We start from the raw sequence: 18600 nt of genomic DNA on the forward strand, positions 1-18600 counted from the left end.
TACATGCTGTGTGTTTACAGCAGTGAAGGGAACCGTAACTTTCGCCCAGAGGACAGGGCTGGCTCCAGTATTTTTGCCGCCCCAAGCGGCAAAAAAAAAAAAAAAAAGCCACAATCACTCTACCACCACTGAATTGCCACCAAAGAGCTGGACGTGCCGCCCCTTTCCGTTGGCCACCCCAGGTACCTGCTTGCTGTGCTGGTGCCTGGAGCTGGCCCTGCCAGAGGAGAAAGTAGTGCATGTCTTGGTGTTTCTTAGATTCTGTGGACATTTGTTCTACCTATGGTACTTATCTGACCCCAGCTACCTGAGTGTCTCACTATCGTTCATGTATTTATTCTCACAGCACACCTGTGAGGTAGGGCAGTGTTATACTCCAGTGCTATTGTTCCCATTTTACAGATGAGATAAGCTAACCTAACCTGCCAAGATCATGCAGGGAGTCTGTGGCAGAGCAGGGACTTGAATGCAGATCTTCCAAATCCTAGGCTGGTGTGCTAACCACTGAACCATCCTTCCTTTCTTGCTCCATAGTTTTGGACTGGTCCCTGTGAAAGTGTGATCTTCTGCACAGCAGCTGTACCTTTGCTATACCCAGTTCCTTTATATCCATATGCATATATTTCCACATTTTCCTTGCAATCATATTCTGCAAATGTAATATTCAAATCTTTCTGTGCTTGCAAGATATAACTTTGGAGAACGGCTCTCTCAAACCAGTGGCTACTGTAGCAAGAAGGCCTTTGAAAATAAATTTCATTCTATTTTTAATTGACTGAATCTGTTGGAGAGCAGCCTGTCCTTGTGTTAGAGGATGCACGTTGTGGGATTGCCTCATGTTATGATGCCAGCAGGTTGTCTGACATAATTCCCATAACCCTGACTGCAGTATATGGTAATGGAGCTTGGTGTCATGCTGGCAAAGGAGATTCCTCTCTTAGGAGGACAAATTCAGGTCAGAGACGGGGCCTAATTTGGTCAGACCCTCCATAGCTGTGTAAGCCAGGAAGGTCCCTGATCCCTTGTGGGCCAGCAGCCAGGGAGGCAGTTAGCCCTTGGATTGAGCCTTCCAAAGAACTGTTTTAAAATATCTGATATTTTAATTTCAGAAAAGACTTTTGGCTCAGTTAGATGTCTTTCGGCTCAGTTAGATGTACAAGTTTTCTGTTTCTCCTACTTATTGTAGCAGGTCATTTGGACAGATCTTCAGGAAGGTTTCTTTTAGAACATCAATCTAGCAGGAGACAACTGCTGCTACGTGTGGCTGATTTCTGCCATTTTGACAATAACTGGAAAAGTGAGAATTGGCAGCTTTGTTAACATTTTTAATTGTATTGACTTAGGGTAACAATTTCACCAGCACCTAAATGACTTAGAAGCTTTTGAAAATTGTACTCCAAGACAGATGTTAGTCATGTCGTTTAATGAACAACTGGACTGTGCTCTGATACTACAGCGATGAGCACAGTATACAAACCTCTGTAGAATATAACCCATTCTTATGCCATCTGGCTATAACAATGAATGGTTTCCTTGATCCAAGTTGGCAACTGTGTCACGGTCAAGTTGAATTCTAGTGGTGTCAAGCAGTCAGTCACAGCATCTAATCATGCAAAGAATGAGAACAGAGTGAATTCACCGTTGACTAGCAGCAGGGAACAGCACAAAATGCTAGTTGTTAGCAGTATTTTTGCCTCTCCTGCAATGATAAATATAAACTTCCTTGCTTGCTGGCTGTAGCTGGCTCTGGTAGAATAGCTGGTGAAGGAAACCCATTTGGAAGATGTGTTATCCACACTTCTATATAGCTGGCATGTTGCTTGTTGGAGTTTCTTTTGGTATAGAACAAAATATCTTGGTCCATTAACTTTTAGTGCTGATTGTGTCACAGGGGGGCTGAGGAATGCAGAGGTTGTAAATTGCTGTAATTAGATACTCATTTGTTTTGTCTATTGCCGAAAACATGAAAACTGTAGGCTTGTTAGAAAGTTCCCTGAAATTGGCAGAATCACATTTGTAAATGCATTCTGCAACCCAATATTAACTGTTCTTCCCCTTTGGGGATGATCTTGCTGGGCTGCCATGTACAGAGCTTCCCTTCTATGGGAGTTTATTTATTTACAACTTGTATTACAGTAGGGCCTAATGGCCCCAGTCAAGAATTGAGATCCCATTGTGCCAAGTACTGTACAAACAAGTTTAAAAAAACAACAACAGTCTCTGCCCTCAACAGCTCCTGATCTTGGATCATGAAAAGATGCACAGTGGGGCCCTTGATCTCAGCTGATGCCTTTTGGTGCTGTAATAATATACTAGATATACTGTAATGTAATCTAGGAAGGATTGGTGTGAGTGGATGGAGATCAGAAGGATTTGCCAAGGGAAGATGCAGTTTGCATTCTGTGTCAAAATGGTGGGTGAGGTAAGAGAAAGAGTTTGTGATGCAAGTACAAAAGGGGTATTTTCAATCTAGGTTGCAAACAGAACAAAAGGACTCAGTCTTGTCTCAACTCAGCGATCCCACTGAATTCACGTATACTTATTTTAAACCAGTGTGACTCCAATTAAATCAGTGGAGTTACTCCTGATTGACACCTGTGCAGGTGAGGAGAGGAGCTGGTCCAGTGGTATAAATAAATATTACTCATGTGACATTTGGGGAAAGGCCTATGGAATTTGATAGTGATGAAATGTGACAGGCTTCTATAGAAATTGAATACAGTAGGGTCTATAGATGTTTTTCTAGAAATGTATAGTTTTTAATAGAGAATTTTATCCTTTCTATGTAATTTTTAAGCCATTTTATACAATTTAACAGAACATTCTGTCCCTATTATGGAATTCCATAGATTAGTTTAAAAATTATATAGGAACGTTTTCATTCTGTAGTAAAACCTATGGTATTTTTCCATAAGGGTAAAGGTTGTAGGATGGTTGGCTACATTTCAACATGTGGGTCAGACACAGGCACTTAACACCTGTGGATTTCAGTGAACACTTCATGCATCCACCCAAGGACAGAATTTGGACCTTAATGAATCAATGACTTTAGTCTGATTCGCACAAAAAGACCCCTGGTTATCCCCAAGATTAGACTCAGTTAAGTTACAGCTTTTCTACTCTTACATAAGAGCAGTTTGGAGTCTGGAGAGTGACGCTATACTGCTTCTCTCCGATTATTTTTCCCCCGTTGCATAAAATTCGATCACAGCTAAAAGGCATGAAAAGTGAGCTCAATGTGTGTTGTTTAAAACTGTTTGAAGAAATCTGCTTTTTGTGGCTGTAAATGTTTTATTTATTTGCTTGCTTTCAAAAGGCAGAATTACCCTTATCCATCACTGTATAAACTCTGTGTTGCTACTGTCATTGAAAATATTTAAGAACTCCACAGGTAGGCTGTGGGCCCATTTATCCGTGAAATACAGCAGATTTACTGCATTACTCATCCAGAGGCTACACATCAAAGGGGATTCCTGGGGGTACAAAATGCCCATTCCTCCATTTTCTTTGTCTTTACAGCTACCAACAGTCACTCACAATTTTGCACGCCAAGTGTTTTCACCAAACGGCAGCTTTTGGCGATGAAACAGCAGAGGTGTACACACTGCAAAGCCACTTTTTGCGATAAACCTCCTCAGCTGCAAATGGCAGCTTGAGAAAAGGGATAAGGCTTTTTGGACAAAGGTTTTATCGCCAAAGTACCAGTGTAAACACCTTGCTTGCCTCACTGTAATTGGCCTCTGGAGGTGTCCCACAATGCCTGAAGTGACCGCCCTGCTCATTGTTTTGAACTCAGCAGGCCTAGGTAAGGTAATAATTGGAGATATACCAATCTCCTAGAAGTGGAAGGGACCTCAGAAGGTCATCGCATCCAGCCCCCTGCCTTCACTAGCAGGATCAATTTTTGCCCCAGATCCCTAAGTGGCCTCCTCAAGGACTGAACTCACAACTCTGGGTTTAGCAGGCCAATGCTCAAACCACTGAGCTATCCCTCCACCCAAAGGGATGAGCCCCTCTCCTGAGCCCCTCTCCTTTCAAAGCTCGGTTCTGCTAGCCAGTGTGTGGTGCTGCTCTGCTCCCAGGAACCAAAGACCAAATCATTAACATGGAATGCCCCTGCTGTCTCCTGCACTAGGAACACAGAGGCAGGCAGGCAGGCAGGCAGGGCTGGATGTGTGTGTGTGTGTGTGTACCGGCACTGTCTGAACTTACGAGAGAGCATGCTGACACACTCACTCTCCCCCTCACACACTGTCTGTCTCTCCTCCCCCCCCACACACACTCTCCCCCACTATGTCCCACAGTTCCGTTGAAAAGTGGCTGTCAATCTAGTAGGATGCCCATGGAACAATGGGATTGAGAAACCTGCATCATGTGATGCTGTACCTGCCCTATGAGGCATTGCAAACCCTTCCCAAAGCACCCTATGGCCAGGTGCATGGTGGGATAGCTACTCACAGTGCACTGCTCTCTTGTCATTGCAAGAGCTGTTAGTGTGAATGAATTTTGCTGACACAAGGAGCACAGTGTGGACATGCAACAGCGGTTTAATTAAAGCACTTTACTAAAAGTGATATAATTTGAGCGAAAAAGCTTGGCACTGTAGACATAGTCTTAGTCTATGATTCCCTCTTACATTTTACACATGGTGTTTGCTCTGGTTCTCTTGGTTGAGTTGCAAAAGGGATTTGGAGTGAAACCAGAGAGACAATCCGATAGATGCCTGCAACAGCCGAATGAAAGAGAAGTTAGTTAGTTTGTTTCTCTTTTTAAGGCACCACTTGCAGCTGTAGGTTGAGAGTTTCAAAGTTGCTGAGCGTTGGACATCGTCACTCCTGCTAAACCAATGTGAGCAGAGTTAGGCCAATGGGAGATTTACCACTATCTTCAAAGAGAGCAAAGTTAAGCTGGCGTTGAGAGCTATTGAAAATCCATTCCATAATGCTCCCTAGAAACAAATTGAAAGGTAGTGATGAATGGGGCTTCAGCAAGGTTTGGGGTTTCTGACAAGAGATGAGCTCAAGCCAAAATCCCATGTTTTAAAAATGCCTGTGCTTCAGGAATGTTCAGATCTGAACCTCAACCTCATATCTGTGGGCCATTTCTGTTTAGGATAGCATGATAGTCTGCATGTTATAGCATCATATGCAAGATAAAATATCTTGCATAATTTTTTTTCCTCCAGAGATAACAAGAACTGGAAAAAACAGCAAGCCATAATCTTCTGTAGCTCATTTCAAATCTAGTGTGCAGCTCAGTATATGAAGTGGTTTTACATTGTAAGGTATAGCTCATAAGTATGGAAAAGAAAGCCCTTCCACGGGTCAAGAAGATTGTGAAATAACTCTTTGTAAAGCATGTAGGTATGTGAGAATATGTCACAATTAACAAACTTATCAATGCAGTGCTAAGTAGCATGGGCATTATACTTACACAAATGCAGTGTTTATTCCAACCCCAAATATTCCAAAATCACAAACCAAATCCCCGATCCCTTGAAATCATAAGATTGCCTTAAAAATCATTAGCTTTTTAAAATAATACATTTTGGGTTTTTTTAATTTGCCATCTGTTTTTTTGAGTATTCGGGGTCACATTTTCAAGTTTTTCTCCACAATCATGAGGGCTAGAAACTTTTTGAATGAAAGTCGAAAATCAGACATTAACACTCAACGCCAGGAGCTCGGGCTTTAAGTAAAACACCAGATATCACAATACCTGTGATAAAATGTCTTTCTCTAATCAAAGACTTCTTTTTGTAAAGGGTTTGTCTACACAGCAAGCAGAAGCCTGTGGCAGCCAGTCTCAGAGACTGGGTCTACAGATTCGGTGCTAAGTTGTATAGAGATTTGGGCTCAGGCTGGGGGTTGGGATCTGAAGCCTAGGAAGGCAAGTATGCTTCAGAGCCTAAACTCCAGCCTGAGTCTGAACCCCCGACGCATTTTAGCACCATATCCCAAGCCTCGCAAGCATGCGTCTGTCAACTTGAGCTTTAAGCCTCACTGCTCTGGAATGCTGCTAGCTGTGTAAACACACCCTTCAGGACTCATTATCAGCCCAGTGTGTGTGTATTTTTTTTCCCCACTGGTCCTGGAGACACTGCAATACCAGGTCAATGCATGGGGTGGACAGAGCAAGCTCCTATTCCATCCCCTTGTTTCAAAAATCAATTTAACATACAGTCCTCAAATAAAGGACCTATCAGATATTACACTAAGAACAGACACTACACTTTGATCTTAGCTCCTAGGGATGTACACTGCTGACCGGGCCGTTGATTAACATAAGAATGGCCCTACTGGGTTAGACCAAAAGTCCATCTAGCCCAGTATCCTATCTTCTGACAGTGGCCAGTGCCAGGTGCCCCAGAGGAAATGAACAGAATAGGTGATCATCAGGTGATCCATCCCCTGTCGCTCATGCCCAGCTTCTGGCAAACAGAGGCTAGGGGCACCTCCCTGCCCATCCTGGCTAATAGCCATTGATCGACCTATCCTCCATGAATTTATCTAGTTCTTTTTTGAACCCTGTTATGGTCTTGGCCTTCAGAATATCCTCTGTCAAGGAGTTCCACAGGTTGGCTGTGTGTTGTGTGAAGAAATACTTCCTTTTATTAGTTTTAAACCTGCTGCCTATTAATTTCATTTGGTGACCCCTAGTTTTTGTGTTGTGAGAAGTAGTAAACACTTCCTTATCTACTTTCTCTACACCAGTCATGATTTTATAGGCCTCTGTCATATCTCCCCTTAATCATCTCTTTTCCAAGCTGAAAAGTCCCAGTCTTATTAATCTCTCCTCATACGGAAGCCGTTCCATACCCCTAATCATTTTTGTTGCCCTTTTCTGAACCTTTTCCAATTCCAATATATCTTTTTTGAGATGAGGTGACCACATCTGCACATAGTATTTAAGATGTGGGTGTACCATGGATTTATATAGAGGCAACATGATATTTTCTGTCCTTTTATCTATCCCTTTCTTAATTATTCCCAGTATTCTGTTCTCTTTTTTGACTGCCGCTGCACATTGAGTTGATGTTTTCAGAGAACTGTCCATAATGACTCCAAGATCTCTTTCCTGAGTGGTAACAGCTAATTTAGACCCCATCATTTTATATGTATAGTTGGGATTATGCTTTCAAATGTGCATTACTTTGCATTTATCATCATTAAATGTCATCTGCCATTTTGTTGCCCAGTCACCCAGTTTTGAGAGATCCTTTTGTAGCTCTTCGCAGTCTGCCTGGATCTTAACTATCTTTGGTAATTTTGTATCACCTGCAAATTTTGCCACTTCACTGTTTACCCCTTTTTCCAGATCATTTATAAATATGTTGAATAGGACTGGTCCCAGAACAGACCCCTGGAGGACACCACTATTTACCTCTATCCATTCTGAAAGCTGACTATTTACACCTACCCTTTGTTTCCTATCTTTTAACCAGTTACCAATCCATGACAGGACCTTCCCTCTTATCCCGGGGCAGCTTACTTTACGTAAGAGACTTTGGTGAGGGACCTTGTCAAAGGCTTTCTGAAAAGTACACTATATCCACTGGATCCCCTTGGTCCACATGCTCGTTGACCCCTTCAAAGAATTCTAGTAGATTGGTGAGGCATGATTTCCCTTTACTAAAACCATGTTGACTCTTCCTAAACAAATTATGTTAATCTATATGTCTGAAATATTGTTCTTTATTATAGTTTCAACCAGTTTGCCCGGTACTGAAGTCAGGCTTACAGGCCTGTAATTGCCGGGATCACCTCTCGAGCCCTTTTTTAAAATTGGTGTTACATTAGCTATCCTCCAGTCATTTGGTACAGAAGCTGATTTAAATGATAGGTTACAGACTACAGTTAGTAGTTCTGCAATTTCACATTTGAGTTCCTTCAGAACTCTTGGATTTGTTCCAAAACCTGCTCTAATGACACCTCAATCTGGAACAGTTCCTCAGATCAGTCACCTAAAAAGAATGGCTCAGATTTTGGAATCTCCCTCACATCCTCAGCCATGAAGACCGGTGCAAAGAATTCATTTAGTTTCTTCGCAATGGTCTTATCGTCCTTGAGTGCTCCTTTAGCATTTCGATCGTCCAGTGGCCCCACTGGTTGTTTAGCAGGCTTCCTGCTTCTGATGTACTTAAGAAATATTGCTATTAGTTTTTGAGTCTTTGGCTAACTGTTCCTCAAATTCTTTTTTTTTTTTTGGCCTTCCTAATGATATTTTTACATTTCATTTGCCAGAGTTTACGCTCCTTTCTATTTTACTCACTAGGATTTAACTTCCACTTTTTAAAGGATGCCTTTTTGCCTCTCACTGCTTCTTTTACTTTGTTGTTTAGCCACGGTGACTCTTTTTTGGTTCTCTTGCTATGTTTTTTAATTTGGGGTATAAATTTAAGTTGAGCCTCTATTATGGTGTCTTTAAAAAGTTTCCATGCAGCTTGCAGGGATTTCACTTTTGGCACTGTATCCTTTAATTTCTGTTTAAATAACCTCCTAATTTTTGTGTAGTTCCCCTTTCTGAAATAAAATGCTACAGTGTTGAGTGCTGTGGTGTTTTTTCTGCCACAAGGATATTAAATTTAATTATATTATGATCACTATTGCCAAGCAGTCCGGCTATATTCACTTCTTGGACCAGATCCTGTGCTCTACTTAGGACTAAATCAAGAATTGCCTCTCCTCTGGTGGGTTCCAGGACCAGCTGCTCCAAGGAGCAGTCATTTAACGTGTCAAGAAACTTTAGCTTTGCATCCCATCCTGAGCTGACATGTACCCAGTCAATATGGGGATAATTGAAATCCCCCATTATTATTATTGAGTTTTTATTTTAATAGCCTCTCTAATCTCCCTGAGCATTTCACAGTCACAATCACCATCCTGGTCATATATCCCTACCACTATATTCTTATTATTAGAGCATGGAATTTCTACCTAGAAATTGTCCGGTTGGTGGCACCATGCAGCGGGGCTGGTAGGCTCCTTGCTAGCCTCCGTGACGCATGGCTCCCAGGAAGCAGCTGGCATGTCCCCACTCCGGGTCCTACGCATAGGAGCAGCCAAGGTACTCCGCATGCTGCCCTGCCAGGGCAGCACCTGCAGACAGGGCAGCGTGCAGAGCTGCTTGGCCGCACCTCTGCGTAGGAGCCAGAGGGGGGACATGGCTGCTGCTTCCAGGAGCTGCTTGAGGTAAGCGCCGCCCAGAGCCTGCACCCCTGAGCCACCCCCCTGCATCCCAACCCCCTGCCCCAGCCCTGATCCCCCTCCCAGCCTCCGAACCCCTCAATCCCAGCCCAGAGCACCCTCCTACACCCCAAACCCTTCATCCCCAGCCCCACCCAGAGCCTGCACCCCTGAGCCAACCCCCTGCATCCCAACCCCCTGCCCCAGCCCTGATCCCCTCCCAGCCTCTGAACCCCTCAATCTCAGCCCAGAGCACCCTCCTACACCCCCCACCCTTCCTCCCCAGCCCCACCCAGAGCCTGCACCCCTGAGCCACCCCCCTGCATCCCAACCCCCTGCCCCAGCCCTGATCCCCCTCCCAGCCTCTGAACCCCTCAATCCCAGCCCAGAGCACCCTCCTACACCCCAAACCCTTCATCCCCAGCCCAGCCCCACCCTGAGCCTGCATTTCCAGCTGGAGCCCTCACCCGCTCTTGCACCGGAGCCCCCTGAGCCAGCCCGGTGAAAATGAGCAAGTGAGTGAGGGTGGGGAGAGCACACAGGGGGTGGGGCCTCAGAGAAGGGGTGGGACATGGGTGGGCCTTGGAAGAGGGGCAGGGCAGGGGCGGGACAAGGGTGTTCGGTTTTGTGCTAGTAGAAAATTGGCGACCCTACAGCTGAGACAAGGACAGACTGCTGAAGCACATTAGCCTTAGCAGCTGGGCAAAGAGGCCATTACGGGTCTGATCCAATGCCGAATGAAGTCAAGGCCCATAGTTGAGAGATGTGCAGTGGTTGCTGACTCTGACGATTTTATTGTGAGTCTCGTGATATTTGGTGTTTTTTCTTAAAGCCATAACTGCTGGAGTCATGTGATTCAGGGAATGTCTACATTGCAGCTGGGAGAGCGCTTCGCAGCATGGGTAGCATGGCTAGCAGCACGTGCTAGCTCTGCTTGAGCCTAGCATGCTAAAAATAGCAGAGCAGCCGTGGTGGCTCAGGCTAGGGGATTGTACTGTGGGCAGCTAGCCTGAGCCACCATCCATTTTACCATGGCCACACTTCTATTTTTAGCACACCAGCTCAAGCAGAGCTAGCGTATTTCTGTCTACCCATGCTGGGAAGCACCCTCCCAGCTATTGTGTAGACGCGCCCTTCAGTGAGAATCTGTTTTCATTCAAAAAAAAGAAAGAAATATAGAAATAAGATATAGAAATAAAAAGACATAATGAAGCAACATATGCCTATGGAATGACATAAGTTAAAATGCTTTTGTAGGGTGGGGAAGACTTTAAAGAGCTGGCATGTAGGCAAAGGTAGACGAGACTGAAAAGAGATGAAACTGCAGAGAAGAAGGCTCTTGCATAAATAGTGGTGAGACTGCAGGAAGAGATGGGTGGGAGGGAGGTGATAGTACTAATGCAAATGGACCAGTGACAGAACTAGGGAAAGATGAAAGTTGGAGCAAGTTCAAGAAGAATCTTTATAAACAACAAGGGCTATTTGGAAATGGACTCTGAGCTGAATGGGAAGCCAGTGAAGGGCTTTGAAGGTTTGCTTCTTAGTATGTGTTAGAAAGAACCTCAACAAAGAGACAAAGGGAGAAAAATAGCACATAATAAAAAGTAGCTTAACGTAAAATGTATGATTTTTTTTAAAAAAGTCCAGCCAAGGGAACAAATTAGTCCCTCTGCGTTTGCCTGGCTAGATAACCCGGAGGAGAACTAACGCTATATCTTTCTATATCTCCCCCCTTCCGTGTTATAAAGGGAATTTTGTCTGCAAGACTTCTGAAAGTTGTGTTTTGTTTTTTTAAATGAAAAAGCAATGACAAGTAGGCATGGCAAGGGACAAAATACATGTTTTTATTTATTTCCAAGTTCATCTGCTTTGTCCAATGAGGCAGGATTGTGGTCTTGAGCATGAATTGTCTCTTTAGTCTGTTTATCACAAGGCAGAAATGACTTTAATGTTGAACAATTGCATTTGTGTCAGCGATAATGCAGCATTTGCTGCTTCCATATGAGTAAAATGGGCAGGTTTTTGACAGTATAAGGCTCAAATGCATGTTTCAGCGCTTGAATTAGCTTCCCATGTTTGCTTTAAAATATCTTTTATTTTAATTAACACAAATGCTGTTTTATCAACCATGTACATTGCTTAAGTGATGCTTAAGAGCTTGGTTCTAGAGGCATACGTGGGAAAGGGAGAGCATTTAAAGAGAAACCAACACTTAAAAAAGAGATGGTTCCTCTTTACAGAGTAAGCTTGACTGTGTTCATTACCAGGACTGCATACCAGGAAATCTCCCAAACTCAGATGCAGACTAAGGAACTAATGCCAAACTCATCATTCCACAGTTCGGAAAAAATAGCTACTATGTATGTGTGTGCGCGTGTCCACAGTAGCTGCTAATTTTATAGCCTTGGGGCCTGATCCTACACTCCTCTACATAAGTGTAACTCAACTGAGAACAGTGGAGCTATTCCTCATTTACACTGGTGTAATAAGCAAGAAGACAATCAGGCTGTGAGATGAGTAATGGATCCTAAGCATGGTAAGTATCATCTCCAAAATTAAAATGTGCAGTGCTCTCAACTCAGCAGGCTTTAAGGTCCTGTGAATTGCCATTTTGTCTCTTTGTTTTAAAAAGTAGTATCTTTGGGAGTAATTACATTAAAGGATTCTAAAGCACCTATCTGTAAATCTTGCACAGGCGTATTCCTTACAAGATTATGTAGCAAGTACGGTTTGTGAAAGAAAAGCAGACTCCGTAGATGACAAAGGTTTCAGCAACATAAATCAAACATATTCGTAACACAAAAAAGGAGTTTGGGGATTCCTTCCTGAGGAAAGACCGTGCTTATTATTTGTCCAGAGAAATGCTGCCAATATTTTTTGTCGCCTCTTGTATCAGTTTGTAAGACGATTTGTTCACTTTGAATATGCAGCACCTGGCGTACATTTTTAAGGGCTGTTGAATGGAATGTTGAAAGATGATCCAAGCATGCTGATAGGGCAATATACAGAACGTTCATTCTCTGGAAATGCCCGGGACATGCCTGTTGGAACTGCTTGGCTTGTGTAAAAAAGGGACAGCCCATTACCTTCTTTCGTCATGGGCGTAATGATCTCAGTACACTGCAAAGCATTTCCAGGGGACTGAGGCTTAGCAAGGGCTAATGGTCCTCTTTGGCTGGACTTCAGGCAGCCCTACATCTCCATTGCTATTGTCTACAGTAGGTGCATGGGAGGGCAGGGTAGGGTATTACAGTACAAACTGGCATGCAAATAGCATTAAACTGTTGAAGTGTTTGCTGTTTGGTCAGTGAGATTATCTAAATATCCCCTTCCCTTCTCTTTCTTTCCCCCTCCCCACCTCCCCTCTCTTCTCCCATTTACTGTCAGGAAGGGCCACTTCTGAAGGGCCAGTTCAGCACAGCCTGGCACCGACAGAGACTAACAACAACAGCAGCTACAACAGTGAGTGGATTTAAAATCAAGGAACCGTTTTAAAGATGTGGCTTTGTGGACATGGAATGTGCAGTAACTGGACTGAGGACTGGGGATATAGCTGGGCTCTGCCTGGGCCATCTTTAGAGTTTCTGACCCTCCCCTGATTCCCCCCCCAAAGCAAGATCCATTGCAGGGAGCCATGGGAGATCTGACCCAAGAGCCAGTAGCAGGGAATGTCACTAACAAAATGTGTTGTAGGAATTCACTGCATTTCAGAGAAACTTATTGCAGTGCTGGACATAGGCATATTAATGACGTAAACAAGCCCAGGAAACCAGAGGCCAGAAGCTAGACACAGACTGAGCTATCAGGCAAGCAGTCATTTGCTTGTTCCCTGGCAAGCTCCAGTGGACTGATGCCCATCCTAGTTTGGTGCTGAGCAGCAGCATTGATCTATGTTACATTAGCTCTGCCTGATCTATTCTTAGAGCAGCAGAGATCCTGCCTGCAGGCTTGCGGCAATTCAGCTGCTGTCAGCCTTAGCCTCTCCTCCACCCCTCCCTGTGCTCCCCAGCATGGGAGGGAAAGGGAGCATTGACCCTTCAGCTGTAACTCCCCCCCAGTCACTCAGGATCCTGGGTTTGAACAGCCCTCTTCCCTGCCCTGGCAGTGGGGAAAGAACCCTCACAGCTGTGGGAGGGAAAGATAAGAATGCATGACCCTTCTACAAGGTCCAGGGGAGAAACAGCTGTTCCCCATAGAGAAGCAAGCAACAGACTTCTGCTGGCTCCCTTCCTGGCTGGGGATGCCACTGAGGCCCCCGCCCCAGCTTCGTTCGGGAGGTGGATTGGGCTGGGGTTGGAGATGGAAGGAGTTAGCAGATTGAAGGAGGAGAAGGGCGAGGAGAGAATGGGATGGAGTGGAGAGACTGGGGAGATAGCCTAGTTGAAGTGTGCACATGCACAGATTGAAGGAGCCCACAGAGCAGCAGTAGGGGTGGGCAGTATCGAGTGAACTGGGGAAGGGGGCATGACAGGTGGCGAGTAGTGAGTGGATTTGGGGCATGTAGGCATCAGAGACTTGAGCCACATTCCAAGGTGATGGAAGTGATGTCAAGAATATGCTATGGCTAAGCTAGCCATCAGAAAACCTGGAATCCTAGCTCTCCGTTGTGAAATGGTCCCTCCCATGGCAGAAAGGGAGAGATCCCTGACCTCAGCCTGTCACCAGTTGAGGACTCACCAAAGGTACAATATAATCTTTAGCACCTTATACTGCCTATTGCACTGTGTGTTTATGAAAATCTAATGTTCCCCTCTAAGGCCGAGGAAAAATACAGCCTTAGTGATGGGGTTGCCTCTCTTTTACGAAAGGAAACTCTGTTGTCCTCGGTATGGTTCTAATATTTTCCATGTGTTAGATACTGCACACTTAGTGCATTATGGACATAGTTTACTAGAGTGATGTTTGTTAAATTCTTGCTCATGAACCATAAATAAAACTGCAATAATGTTATAATGGCCTAAACTGAAATGTTATCATATTATACTGCACGGTGAACAATGGGAGAGTTACAGCACAAAACCAATAGCTCACTGCTCTTTGACTGTAAAAATGAGAATTGTTTGTTTTCTTGCCATATTTAGCTGGTTCTTCCATGCTCTGAGAGTTTTGTGCTGGTTTTTCCCCTGTAAATTGTTCTATGTTCGTTTGCTCAAGTTCCACAGTACCTGTAATCTGTGATATGCCTGTGTCAATTGTTGTTCACAAATGTCAATATCCTGGATAATCAAACCAGCTGTTTCGGCAGCCCTAGCCCTAATCCTGCAGTATATGGAGGTGAACCTTGAATTCAATGAGGCTACTCATATGTAAAGTTATTCACATGCATTTGCAGAAGCTGGGTCTATGTTTGTACCACAGGGAAATGAATTTTAAAACTGAATGGTGCCCCTAGAGTATCTGTACAGGACACCTGGGGATTTAGGGCTTTTGCTGACCCTGAGCATGTCATGAGGTAAACTGGATATGATGCATATATTCTGCAATGAGTATGTATGACATTCAGCATAGTGTTTAGGGGTCTCTTACAGGAGTGGGTGGCCTGCCCTGTGCAGGAGGTCAGACCCGATGATCATTGATAGTCCCTCTGACCTTAAAGTCTTTGGGTCTATGAGTTACTGGCTCCTATTTAAAAAAGAAAAAAAACTTGATGATTGTATTATCACTTGTGAGGGTGCCCTGGAGAACAATTAATTTTGTAATTAAAAGCCACTGTTTGTCTCTGAGTGTCCCTCAGCCACTCTGTGTCTTGCATGTGTTTTGCCTTTTTTTAAGTCCCATTGCCATAGTTCCTCTCTGTCTTGCTTTGTCTCACTGCACAACTTTACATTTTTGACTCAGAAGTTACTGCTCTTAATCCGATTGTAACAAGTCCTGTGATGAGGTTTGAAAGCCCTATGAATTGTTATTGGTTGTATTATGTCTGTTCCAAAATGTATGCTGCCTCATTCAAAAGAAAAACAGATTGAGGCTGGTTGGTATTATGTGAGTGTGGTGCTTGTGAAATCCAGGTGATAACTGCACTGGCTAAAGCCATGTAGTAATGCAGGCAGCTACTGTGCAGGCCTTTCAATACAGCTGGCAATGCCCTTCAGTCCTGGTTTGCCAGACCTTGGATATATTCAAGACCTTGTCTTCTCCCGAGCAGACACTCCCATCTGCCAGCTAATGTATTAAACACAACAGATCTGGAGACAGGGAGGAGACCACCAGACAGTACCGCCAAAAGTTATTAGTGTTTGTATTGCAGAAGTGCCTGCAGCCTGCAACTGAGATCAGGGCTCCATTGCATTGTACAGATGCATACTGAGAGACAGTCTCTGCCCCAAAGAGCTTACAGTCTAAACAGATAGGACAAAAGGTGGGAGAAAGGAAGGGTTGTTATCCCCAGACCACAGATGAGGAGCTGAGGGTATGTCTACACAGGAAAAAAAACCCGCAGCAGCAAGTCTCAGAGCCCAGATCAACTGACTTGGGCTCACCCTCTGGAGCTAAAAACAGCAGTGTAGCTGTTCCCCCTTGGGCTGGAGCCTGGGCTCTGAGACCCAGCGACTGGGGAGAGCCTCAGAGCCTGGGCTGAACCCAAGTCAGTTGGCCTCGGCTCTGAACCTTGCCACCCTGTGGGAGCGTTGTTTGCTGTGTAGATCTACCCGGTGAGATCACAAGACTGACAAGAGGTCACACCAGAGGGTTGTAGCAGAGCTCGGAATTGAACTTAGCCTGATACCCAGTCCAGTGCCTTAATCACAAGATCATCTTTCCTCTTTGTAAATCAATTGTCTTCCAAAAAAACCCCAATGGTGGCATCTTCTACCATTGTGCAGAGGTGAGGAGCTGTAACCTTTATGTGGGCTAGAGTTCACTTCATTTCCCATCTCCAGGGTCTTAAAAACCCCCCAACTCCCATAGAAAGTAGCTGGAGACCCAGCGTTCAGTCTCTAAGGATTTTCATCAAGGATTGGACAGGGTCAACCTCTCCACATTCAAGTCCCAAAAGGAACTAACGAAATGAATTTAATTAAGTAACTTTATAAAATCTTATGATAAAGAAACAATCTAATTTTTACAGCATGACATGGCTATTTTACCATCCACAGACATTACCTTCACAGTTATACATAAACAGAAATAAAGAAAACAAATTAAAATCTGAACAGTTCAGTCCCCACAGAAATACAGCTAGAAGAAACTGAAAGTTCCCAAAAGCTTAGGTTTTGTTCACCTAAGTCTTTAGTTAGTGTCTTTGATCACCAAATTTAGACAGTCTGCTGAGTCTAAAACAACATCTTCCCTCCATTGCTTGTAGGAATTGTCAGCTGGAACCCAGGCAGCCTGTTCCTCTGCTGAAATCCCTGCTAGCCAGTCAGCTGACTGATTAACCCACCACTCAGTTACGTGTCTTGATTTAAGAAAATCCTGTTACAAGAAAAGACAAAACTGAGACTAGCAAAGTAGAAATGACTCTTTCCCCATTACTACATTTAAAGAAAAGTTGGTGACTCAGACTAGTTGAGACAATTTAACTGGAACAGTTTGGCTAAAATCAAAACAACATTCAAAACATACAATTAAAATAGAAGTTATTTTTCCCTCCCAATTTCCCCTGGCTATAATTAGCATTGCCCGGGCTTCCCTGATAGAGGGTTAGCAATATCACTAACCTGCTGCAAAATGCTTTAGCGTTAGGGGCAGCAGCCTGCTTCCTGCTCCTGGGCTCAGCTTCTCCCAACTCACACAGGGTACATGGCCTTCTGCAAAGCAGCTGCCCAGACTGCTCCCCCTCATGGAGTCTGACCCCAGCAACAGGGAACCTACTGCAGCAGGGGTGGGCAAACTATGGCCTGCAGGCCGGATCCAGCCCATCAGGGCTTTGGATCCGGCCCACGGGATTGCCAGCCCCGTGCAGGGATGCCCGGAGTGGGGGGGGGGGGGGTAAGTGGGGCAATTTGCCCCAGACCCCGCAGGGGCCCCCACGAGAGTTTTTCGGGGCCCCTGGAGTGGGGTCCTTCACTCACTCCAGGTCTTCAGCGCCGATTCGGTGGCGGGGGGTCCTTCCGCTCCGGGACCCACTGCCGAAGTGCTCCGAAGACCCGTGGCGGGGGGTCCTTCTGCCTCGGGACTCGCCGCCAAAGACCCCAGGCCCCCTGAATCCTCTGGGCGGCCCTGGAACCGTGGTGCTGTGGGGCTAAGGCAGGCTCCCTGCCTGCCCTGACCCTGCACTGCTCCCGGAAGTGGCTGGCACCATGTCCCTTGGGGGAGGGGGCTCCGTGTGCTGCCCTTGCCTGCAGGCACCACCCCCCGCAGCTCCCATTGGTCGGGAACGGGGAACCAAAGCCAATGGAAGCTTTGGGGAAGGTACCCGCAGGTGATGGCAGTGTGCAGAGCCCTCTGTCCCCCCTCCCCCAGGGGTTGCAGGGACATGGCGCTGGCCGCTTCCAGGAGAGGCACGGGGCCAGGGCAGGCAGGGAGCCTGTCTGAGCCCTGCTGTGCGCCGCTGCCAACCCAGAGCTGCTCCTGCACCCCAACCTCCTGCCCTGAGACCCTGCCGCACCCCAACCCCTGCCATGAGCCCTCAACCCCCTGCCCTTAGCCCCCTGCTGCACCCCTCCTGCACCCAACTCCCCTGCCCTGAGACCCTGCTGCACCCCGCACCCCTCATGCACCTCAACCCCTTGCTCTGAGCCCCCAAGCCCCTGCCCTGAGCCCCCTGCTGCACCCCCCCTGCATCCCAACCCCCTGCCCTAGCCCCTGCTGCACCCCTGCATCCCAACCCCTGCCCTGAGCCCCCAACCCTCTGCCCTCAGCCCCGCCACACCCCTCCTGCACCCCAACCCCTTCCCTGAGCCCCTGCCGCACCCTGCACCCCAACCTCCTGCCCTTAGCCCCCCCCACACCCCGCCTGCATCTCACCCCCTGCCCTGAGCCCCCAACTCCTTGCCCTGAGCCCCTTGCTGCACCCCACAGCCCTCGCGCACCTCAAGCCCTGCCCTGAGCCCCCTGCTGCACCCTGCACCCCTCCTGCACCTCAAACCCCTGCCCTGAGCTCCCAATCCCCCACCACAGCCCTCTTGCACACCAAACCCCTGCCCTCAGCCCCCTGCTGCACCCGTCCTCCCCCCCAACCCCCTGCCCTCAGCCCCCGCTATACCCCTCCTGCACCTTAACTCCCTGCCTCGACCCCCTGCCACACCCTGTATCCCTTGTGCACCTCAATTCCCTGCCCTGAGCTCCCTGCCACACCCCACGCCCCCCTGCACCCCAACCCCCTGCCCTGAGCCCCCTGCCGCACCCCACAACCCTTCCTGCACTCCAACCTCCTGCCATGAGCCCCCAACTCCCTGCCCTGAGCCCCTTCCCGCTACCCACACTCCCTCCCACACCCCAACCCCCAGCCCCAGCCCTACATTCATGGCCCTGC

The 18600-nt window shown here is 46.4% G+C and overlaps 1 protein-coding gene and 1 pseudogene across 4 annotated transcripts in view; one reads left to right on the forward strand and one right to left on the reverse strand.

Annotated features, from left to right (window-relative positions):
- The window catches only part of NRG1 (neuregulin 1), an 816555-nt gene that overhangs the window by 350039 nt on the left and 447916 nt on the right, over nucleotides 1–18600 (forward strand). For all 4 annotated transcript variants that reach the window (XM_039543748.1, XM_039543746.1, XM_039543749.1 and 1 more), the window contains exon 2: nucleotides 12573–12647. In XM_039543748.1, coding sequence (XP_039399682.1) covers nucleotides 12573–12647 — 75 coding nt within the window. The remainder of the gene's footprint in view (nucleotides 1–12572; nucleotides 12648–18600) is intronic.
- Nucleotides 6075–6254, reverse strand: LOC120408783 (annotated as a pseudogene).

Source organism: Mauremys reevesii, linkage group 6 (genome assembly GCF_016161935.1).
Source record: "Mauremys reevesii isolate NIE-2019 linkage group 6, ASM1616193v1, whole genome shotgun sequence".
Taxonomy (NCBI): domain Eukaryota; kingdom Metazoa; phylum Chordata; order Testudines; family Geoemydidae; genus Mauremys; species Mauremys reevesii.